Source organism: Maylandia zebra, linkage group LG3, assembly GCF_041146795.1.
Source record: "Maylandia zebra isolate NMK-2024a linkage group LG3, Mzebra_GT3a, whole genome shotgun sequence".
NCBI classification, from domain to species: domain Eukaryota; kingdom Metazoa; phylum Chordata; class Actinopteri; order Cichliformes; family Cichlidae; genus Maylandia; species Maylandia zebra.
Window position 1 is genome coordinate 18,211,587 of NC_135169.1, and position 10,473 is coordinate 18,222,059.

General features: G+C 38.5%; 1 protein-coding gene across 1 annotated transcript; it reads right to left on the reverse strand.

Moving 5' to 3' along the window:
* Nucleotides 1-6,218: 6,218 nt before the first annotated feature.
* Nucleotides 6,219-8,562, reverse strand: LOC143417013 (ladderlectin-like). The gene is made up of 6 exons (XM_076882653.1): nt 8,533-8,562; nt 8,375-8,452; nt 7,992-8,101; nt 7,076-7,210; nt 6,695-6,803; nt 6,219-6,549 (listed from the first exon to the last, which is right to left on the reverse strand). The coding sequence occupies exons 2-6, from the start codon at nt 8,433-8,435 to the stop codon at nt 6,482-6,484; spliced, it is 483 nt and encodes a 160-aa protein (XP_076738768.1). The 5' UTR covers nt 8,436-8,452; nt 8,533-8,562; the 3' UTR covers nt 6,219-6,481.
* Between the last annotated feature and the right edge of the window lie 1,911 nt (nt 8,563-10,473).

Below are 10,473 nucleotides of genomic sequence, written 5' to 3' on the forward strand. Positions count from 1 at the left end.
AATACTACATATAATACAATACAAAGAGATATTGTGAGCCTTCATTTCCATTTTCTCTAAGAGAGTGATTAAGAGCTTTTACTTAGGACTCAAATTGCACTGCTGGAAATAGTTTATTTTGATGCATATGCTGCTTTTTTGCAAATTTGCATTATAATATTTATTGTTGTTTTTCCTATAGAATATAAAAATTGGTGTATTTCAAAAATAAAAAAAATATGAAGACACTCAAAATAAATTTCCTGTGGTGGGAAACTATTTTGTGCAACTTTTTTGTATTTACAGTTTTGAGGGATAAGCCTCTTAAAGTTCTCTAACTACAAATATATGTTAAAAAAATAAAAAGGATTTTCAATTTTTTTGGTAGTTTATTGCACTTTTTTGCAATGTATGTAATTACTATACACGTAATGCATACATATTATTGAAATTTGGGCTATAATGGTTGTATTGATGTATATCAACTTGAAATGCTCCCAGAAATAGCACTACAGCATGTAAAAATATAATATAAGCTCTGGCGGACTTGGTTCTATGGTAGGTCTTAAAGGGTTAATGTAACATAAGTCAAGGGTTTATGATGTCATTAGTGTGCGCCACTGCCCTCTCTGTGGCTGTGTCCCAATTAAGAGACCGCACGCTTGAAGTACGCGTACTATGTACGGTGCATACTATAAGTACGAGAAGTGCAGAAGTGAGAGGCTTGTGAAATGGGACAGTCTAGCCTTCGTCGTGCTGTTCAGGTTGCCTAGCAACCATGATACTAACCGCGAGAAACGTTTCATACAGCTTTGTGTGACAGAAATGAAGGAGAAAAAATGTTTTGTTGGTTGTTCATTTTTGTCATGACATCACTTTGATTAGTTCAGTATCTGAGGCTGAGACCACAGGACTGTAATACATGATTGTTGGGCTTCATTTCTGTGCTGAACAGTCATTTCATTCATTTCATCTAATCTTTTGTTTGTTTTTTTACATAGCACTTTGTCAAACTGTTGTCTGCTACAGAGTTACAATTATTATACTAATAATATAGCATCCACTAAGAAACGGTCCAGGAACAGGTCACTCAGATTATTCCTGTATGAACAACTGTAAATACTGTTTTTTCATCTTTACATACTGTGTATTTGAAATATTCTTGTTTAAGAATCAGTGTGTGCACTTCCCAACACTGATTACTGATCACTGGACATACCTCACTATAAAATATGTCTAAGCTGCTCAGTATATATAAAAGTGTATGGCTCCGTGGCTTGCCTTGCTGTAGCACTGTTTTTGTTTTCGTCTTTTAATTGAGTTTAGTTTGCTTACCAAATTTGCCACATGGCTTAAACAAAAGAGCAATCAGTCCAGCTGCAGCTAAGAGAAACCCAGCTGTTCCTCCAATGGTGATGACAACCATTTGAAGATCAGATTTCATACAGCCAGCTAAAATGACATAACACTGTGCGGTTTTATAAATAACTTGGGATATTTTGAAAATGTAAAATACTCTAAAACATAAACCTCACATAGATGAAAAATGCAAATAAAACATGATTTTAGGTGTTAGGATGTACACATGTCACAGTGAAGTCCCTGCATACCTGGTATGAGGATTGTTGTTTCCCTTGTCTGGTTAATTGTTATTGTTATTTACTTTATTGCTATCAAATAAATATCCATGTAATATTGTTCAAAGTTAGCGTTATGTTCATACATGTTAAAAATGCCTGTAAATCAAATTGAGTTCAGTGACAATTACTGTTTGTTTGAATCAATTTATTAATAACATAAAACCTTTAAACTAATGCAACACATATTAACAGTGTAACAAATATATTCAAATAAATAAATTTCTCAATACGTAACTCATTTGGGAACTAATCTTTCTAGAAGTGAACACAGTCTGTCCATCCTCTCCCTGCTCTCCTCTCCTCAGCCTCTCTTTGCTGCCTCATGTCCTCTCTGATGAGGTCTAGCAGCTCATCATCCCGGTCTCTTTTCCTCGTTCTCCCTGTCGTTGGTGGCTGACTTGCTTCGTCATTGCTGTTGTTTTGGTCACCCACTGCTGCGCTTGGCCCTGGAGTGTCCTCAGGGAGAGAGGACATTAGGACAGGAGGCTTAATGGAAGGCATCTGTCCTGTCACCTCATCCATGAGGGCAAACCAGGGCCAAGTAGCAGCAGTGGGCTTCCCACTGACCCCCTCTCCTGAGCCTGGATACTTGCAATCCTAAAGGCAGAGGAAATCACAAATGACAGTAGGCAAATAAAAACACCACAACAACTCTTAGTAATTGCACATTTATTAACTTGTGTTCTTAAGAAATTTCTTCTTGATAACACACATACGTACTTTGTATTCTTTAAAGTTATCTCATGTCTTCTGGCCTGCAAGGGGGTGACTTTCCCCTGCAGGCCCATCTTCTCCAGAATTGTCCTTGTTCCGCTCTTAATTTATTCCAATATAGGCGCTCTTTGCAATGAGCTAATTTTATTTTGAAATTTGTTTTATTTTGAAAACCAGTTTCAGGAAGTGACAGGATGTCAGCCATGTTTGTTTAGTTCCTAGCGGATAACATGTGGGGAAATTTGATCCAGCGACATCTGCCTTTTGTTTGTACCATCGACACCACCGTCTGTAAGTTTTCATTTGTATTGAATTGTAGGATTGTATTTTATGTATATTTTGTGGAAATATTTGCTGTAGAGGAATACTTTAGTAGTTGTGTGCTAACGCTAATGGATGTGTATTGGAATCTAATTTTGTTGTGCTAATGATGCTAGGTTAATTTTAGCTTTGTTATTTGTATTTCAGTTTTACTCGATGAGGAAATACTCACTAATTAAAAGGAGTTGGACGCTACATCCTGACTTCGTGCGTTATTTCAAGTGGAGTTAGGCTACTGCTGAATTGTGTAGCGTACACACACAAGGAGAGCAGGATAGTCCTGATCATACACAACAAATAAGAGAAGAAAGGAAACCATGACAACTATGTTAATCCCTAAACCCAAAAGTTTTCACAGCAGAACACCAGAGGAACACCGTCTGGACATCACAGGTTCTGTACAGCAGCGGTTCGTGAGTCGTTTGGCCACGAAAGTTGAGGCTCCGCTGTGAAATTTATGGTTTTCGGGGTTTTTATCGTTAGCTCGGTTTCCCTGGGTCTTTCCCGTGTTGTAGTTGTGTGTCTTATTTTGAAAGAAATATTTACATTACCATAGTGACCAGAGAGCATTAAGCGGTCCGTGTCTGACATAAACCGGTCTGTGGCGCAAAAAGGTTGGGGACCGCTGCTGTACAGCATGAAAGTTAATAGGACCGTACTCATATGAATATGATGTGTAAATTGATTGATTCTTGTACCTCCACGCCGCCCAATTCTTCACCCCAGTGAAGAGGTGATCGTTTTCTCCTTGTTTTAATAAATTAAGCCGTTTGGTCTTTGTTCCCCACAACATATCACCAATTCGAAAAAAAATCTAAATTATCTGTATGTAAGCGGCAATACATGAAAAACCATGGGACAAGCTGGTTTACGGTTATTTTAATAAAAGAAACATGTTTATGCAGATGCCCAAAGCTTAACAACATGACTGCTATAACAATTAAATTTTTGTAGAACCAGATTTTCATATACTTACATTTGAAAGTGTTTTCTTCTCCTGCTTCGACCACCATCGTTATCCGAAACAAATCTCCTCTATGACCCGCAATGAAGCCTGGGATACAGTAGGACACGAAGGATACATCAGACCAATCCTTAAAATTTGGGGCAAAGTAGGACGCATTTGTCGCCACATTTTGAGTGCTCTTTGAATTCGGACAGCCCTTGTCACGTCGCTGGGACGTCATTTCATCCAAATACGGCATTTTAAGCATCCTTCCCCTGAATTCGGACACAGCCTGTGACTTATGGGAGCAACATGCTTGCACACAAATACATGGAGAGAGACGGCTTTATATTTTTTTACTCCTCCAGAAACCCTTTGCAACGTTACAGGTTGTATGAACACTGTCTGTCATGTTTGATAAGCAGCAGCCGTTCAACCAGGCCTTGTATGTTTTGTTTTTTTCCCCCCTGTCCCGTTTGGCTCTTTTGCCATCAGAATTATTGTCTAAAGGCGAAGAAAGATGCCCAACGGATTTACTTTACCAAATGGACCATCCCAGCCTTGCCGTAATGGCCTATTTGATTCACCTTTTATTGTTTATTTTATTTTATTTTCACTTGTTAAATACGGGATGGACTTGACTGGGGAAAAGAAAGGGACCCCACCCCCAAAGTGGCCCAAGTGAGCCCCAGGCTCCAGGCCCCGACAAGCAGCCACCAAGGAGTGAGCCGGTGGCTACCTGGATGCCCATCCCTGGACATAGAGAACCACCAACGCACCGATGTCTGAGGGCGTCTGCCACTGGCAGGGGAAGTGGGGGGGGGGGGGGGCAACAAAAGATGCAAAACCAAAAAATTTTCTAGATGTAGTAATCTCTAAATAATTTGTCAAACAGGGCAACCTCAGCCTCATTTCAAATAATAAGTTTAAAAGACATTATCCAGCATTTTTAAGTAGAAATAACTTTATCTTTCTTCATCACAAGCTAGCTGTTGTTGTCTGTAAAAAGGCCTTTAATCAAAGTTCTAGAATAAACCAGTAAAGTGTAATTATCAAAAATAACCCAGTGATTTTTAGAGTGTTTGAATTCACTTTTTGCTTACCATGTTTTATTTCATAGCAGAGGAGAAATCAGTGATATCTGATCAGGTCACAGTCTAGTTGAAAATGGCAGTTTCAGAAGAATAATGTGGCTTCTTCTGAAGCGTATCTTCTACACAAACAATTGGGTAAAATTTTGGCCCAATATTTGATCAAAGCTAGCGAACCTATGACCCAATAGAATTATTCAAGCCAGGGAGTTAATTAACCCCTGGAGGGTCTTAGAAAAATGCATACACTATTGGTCTTAGAGCCACAAATCGACCCAAGGCCCTCCAGGGTTAAAGAACCCAGCACATCGCCAACCCAACTCTTGAGTCACGACTTTTAAACCAACATTTAAACTTACAAACCTACGGCTTTTAACCATAAGTTGTTGTTATAAAAGTAACTGATAGGTTTGTAGCTTGAACCCATCCGCTGGAACGTTGAAGACAATATAATTACACTGCTAAGCAAGACACAAATAGGCAAAGTTCTTCATGTTACTCGTGCACGGGAGAGACCGGACAGAGCGCTGTCCCTTCGCTTGACCCCAGTTGCTCTCGTCCGTCCTCCCGTAACACTGTCCTTTTATTGAGGTTACATGAATATGCATAGGTTCATTAACATACGACGTCTACATACAAACAAAGAGTACCTTGCCTGTGTGTGTGTGTGTGTGTGTGTGTGTTGCTGATCAAAGGGTCAAACATCCTTGGTCAGGAAGAGGGTAGACTAGACCCCCCCCCCCGGTGAGGAAGTCCAGCAGTTCATCTAAACAGAAAAGCACTTAGACTAGAACAGACGTAGCTACGTTAATCCTACCATAAAACAATTAAAAGAAGATGCGACCTCTTCCCGTGCTCCCAGGATGTAGGTGTGCATTCTAGTGTGGAATGCACACCAAGCCTCTGTAGCCTGTTAAAGATCACACAACTTATCACTACACAATTGATTATACATCTCTAAGCATCTATGGTTAAATATTTCTAAGCATAAATAACAATCAACAATACAAACTCTAACAGTAACCTAGCATGGTTTTATTATGTATTTGCAGAGATTTTGTGAAAAAAAGTTCAGTTTGTGTTTAGAGGTTTGTGAAAAGGGTGCAAAGTTGTATCTTAACAGTTATGACAATGTACAAAAGCTTTAGCAAGATATTTGGTTATTTCTGAAATTTAGCACTATTAGGTGAAACTAAAATTTTGGGAAGAGTGAAACAAAGGAGGGGAGACTTATTTAAAGTGAGACCTCATCGTGTGTGTGTGTGTGTGTGTGTGTGTGTGTGTCTAATTGTATGCTCGTGTGTGCTGATGCCATCAAAAGCAGAAATTAGATGGAGGACACAGAAGCAAACAGCATCAGATTAAGAAGATTAAAGTAATTTCAAGAGAAATTGGTGTAGTTTCAAGCAGATTTATACGTGGGTTAATCTATCAGTGAGTTAATCTAATCAGTGAGTGTTTAAAAACTGAACTGAAAGCTTACATAATGTTACACGAAAACACAGATACTCACAGACCAGTTTGATTCAATGCTTAATAGTTTAATGATGCAGAAGAGAAAAAAAGTTTTGTTTTTAAGTTTTTGCTAAAAGTATTCTTTCCATTACACATTTCAATTGCTCCTTTTAAAAGACACAATCACACACACTTGTGTCACTTGTCGCTTCATTCCTTATGCATCGTTACAGCAAAAGAAAAAGGTAAAGATGTGAAAACAGATATTTTGAGTGAGATATGAGAAGATTTCTTTCTTTTTCAGATGACGTGTCTTCATGTCAGCCCAGGAATCATCACTTACTCTTAATGCAGACAGAAGGGAATCGGGACTGGCAAGACTGATCATTCATACACAGGTCTCCTGTAAGCACCAAAAATCAACTTTGACCGACATTTTTGTTGCATGAACACAAAAATATAGAATATATGAGAAAAATGTTTTGTTTTTTTTTTGGTTTTATGTATAATGACAATAGCACTTGTATATATTATGTACAATATTATACCTGAAAAATTCATTTCCATGCATTGCTCGCTGCCCGCGTTGTTAGGCTCCCCCCGACACCAGTTTGTGTATTGGAAACGTGTTCCATCGATCCAAAACCAATAACCCTCCTACAGAACAGAAAAAAGTTAAAAATAAGAAATCGTTTTTTAACGAAACTACACTTTAACATTATACATTGACTACCAAGTTTGGACACACCTTCTCATTTATTGGTTTGTCTTTACTTTCACTACTACCGACATTGTAGATAGAAACTGAAGATATCAAATATATGAAACAAGATATATGGAATTATATGGCAATGAAAAAAAGATAACAGTGAAAAATAAGTAAAATATCCAATGGATAGATTTATGTTTTAACTGGCAGACTGGCATACCTGTTGACCATCAGAACCACCAATCCATGTTCGTCCATTAGCTCTACTCCCATCAGATATCACCCTCTGAATCAGCTGGTATTCCCCAAGGCTCTGTACAGATGCAAGGTTTGCACTCATGGTCTGACAGTTTCTCTACAGTAAACAAAAAGACAGAAGAGTTACAGAAGATTTATAAAACAACCTTCATGATTACACCACCACAAACATACAAACAATAATAAAACATACTAAGAAATATTTACATTGACTGACAAAATTATTGATTTTAATTATCTGAAATTTTATTAATAGCTTACCATTTAACAAGTAATAAAAAGTAAAGTTTTTTAATAATTATTATATTGAAAGGACTAATGATTAATACATTTACAATCATTTATCATTCAGAATTATTTCATGCAGTTAATGTTGGTGGCTTAAAACATTTACTGCAATAATTAGCATTATTTTTATAAATTAAAAAAAAAAAATATTTGCTATTATAAGCTTGGATGCATATTTCACAGTACATATAAGAACTGGTTTTAATCGAAGCAAAAATTGACAGGTGATTTATCCATGGCATAAATTGTAGGAACGTGAAACTGGAGACTTTAGTTTGTTTGCTTCTTTGTTTGTATTTCTTGTTTACTAATATATTGTTACTGTTTACTTGTTAAAAAGTAAAGCCATATATGACATACATACATATTAGAACAAATGATAGCATTATTAAAATTCAATAAATGATAACATTAACAATGATCAATACAATACAATTTTAACAGTACATTGGCTTTGATAACATTTTAATAATTGTCAATATAAAAATGTTTAATATAATATTAAAAAAATATTATTATAAGGTCTTATCCAAATATTAAAGAATCAAAGAAACACAGTCACAGTAACTGGTGAGTCCTGATGCTATTACCTGAGCATCACCCCAGGGTAAGGGTGTAGAAACATAGAAGTAACATTTGTTGTTGGACTCAGTCCAACCAGCGGGACATGATGAGGACTTCTTGAGAACATAGCACTCATCTGAAGACAAAGCAAACATATTGTGTGACAAAATGCTGACCCAATTCCCCCTTTACTGGAATAATTATAATTATGGTCATTAACTTGTGTTTTATTGACAATAGTTTTACTTTTCAACAAATTTCAACTGGAAAATGTGTCATTTTCTTCCTTTAGATTTCTATTTTTAAAAACATGTATTTAAAAATAGATCTTATTATTTGGACAGCTGTATATAGCCGATTGACATGCACAACATTCAGTATGATACTAGTAACATACTTTTATACTTACCCTGAGCAGCGATCAGAGCCATCATTGCACAGAGAAGTGCAGATGCAGTCAGCAGCTTCATGATGATATTTAGTGTCTCTGTAAGAAACACATTAACAAAAGTGATTAGCAGTTTGATAAAGAAAGGATAGAAGATCCTCAGCATATTTGTAACATACCTGTCTGTAGAATGTCTTCTCTTTCAAGTGTCAGCCTGTAGCTTCACCCCTCAAGTAGAGATGAGCACTTATATACACTTTCTTATATTTACATTTCAATACCAGGAAGAGATGCACTAAAAATACTTAAGTATGTTTTGATTCCATGCTTCACTACCCCTGTCTTTACCAACCTTATGCAATTCTCTCCACCCAGCTTGAATGTCATGGATGTTTAATTTCATTTATTGACTGCTGGTCAACAAGGATGTCACGCTCCTGGGTCTTTGGCCCAGTGTAAATGTGTCTGGACTGTTGATTCTGGGTAGTTTAATGTTCTATGGTTAAGGTTCTGTTCCTCGTTTTGGTTTACAGTTGTGATCCCTCTGTTTATATTTGTTTTCTTAGGTCTTCTTAGTTTTGTTTTCTTGTCTGTAGGTTTCTGTTATCATGGAGCACGGAACAGGGGAATTTCCATGCCCCATGTTTAGTCAGCCTTATCCTTTCCATTTAGTCTTGTCTCTGCATTTGGTGTTCTCTTTCTATCTCCCCGTCAGTCTTGTTCCCATGTATGTTTCTCCACTGGTCTCAGTGTCACACCCAAGTGCTTCAAGATGATTTCGGAGTATTTCTATAAAAAACAAAATACCGTATTTTCACGACCATAAGGCGCACTTAAAAGTCTTAGATTTTCTTCAAAAAGTACGGCGCGCCCTATAGCGCAGTGCGCCCTGTGTATTGTAATGAGGACGTAGTAGAGAACAAAATGAGAACGCTAAAGGGTGAAGTGTGGCCGAGTTGGAGGAAAGACTCGAGCGGTGGATCATCGAGCAAAGAACGAGCGGGAGAAGCGTTTCGACGGTCACCATTCGGCTAAAAGCAGTTTCACTTTCACTTTTTATGAAACGGTGCCATTTTTCCATCCGGACCAGGACTACGGTAGCGCAGCAACTTCCAGCGGATTATAAGGAAAAGCTGGCCATCTTCCGCTCCTACTGCAGCAAACACATCGGCGACAAAAACATCCAGCCCAGCCACATCACTAACATGGACGAGGTCCCGCTCACTTTTGGCATCCCGGTGAGTCACACTGTGGAGAAGAAGGGGACCAGCACGGTAGCAATACGCACAACGGGGTATGAAAAGTCGTCTTTTACTGTTGTGCTTGGCTGCCATGCAAATGGACAGAAACTGCCGCCTATGGTGCTTTTTAAGAGAAAGACTTTGCCTAAAGAGAAGTTTCCAGCAGAAATCATCATTAAGGCAAATGAAAAGGGCTGGATGGATGAGGAAATGATGAAAGAGTGGCTGAGGGAGGTGTATGTAAGGAGACCAGGTGGTTTTTTTCCACGCATCACCATCGCTCTTAATCTGTGACTCTATGCGTGCCCATCTCACAGCCGATGTGAAAAAACTAGTGAAACAAATGAACTGTGAGCTTGCTGTCATTCCGGGAGGCCTGACAAAGGAACTCCAACCGCTGGACATCGGTGTGAACCGCCCATTCAAAGTAAGGCTGCGAGCGGCCTGGGAGCGATGGATGACCGATGGAGACCACAGTTTCACCAAGAGTGGAAGGCAGCGCCGGGCGAGTTACGCCACAATTTGCGAATGGATTGTAGATGCTTGGGCTAACATGTCTGCTGGCACTGTTGTTCGAGCTTTCGCAAAAGCCGGCATCATTTCCGAGGAGCCGCACGGCACGGAAAGTGACTCTGACGGTGAAGAAAGTGAACCTGGAATGTTTGATGGAGATTTAGCGCAGCTGTTCAATTCAGACACAGAGGATGAGGACTTCGATGGGTTTGATTGATGATAAAAATGTGAGTACCAAACTCAGTTTTGCTCCCGCTTTATTTTTAAATATGCGCACTTGTATGCTTGTGTGTTGTTGATGATGACGATTACCGGTAATAGAAATGTGAGTAAGGTACCGAACTCAGGTTTGCTCCCGCTTTATTT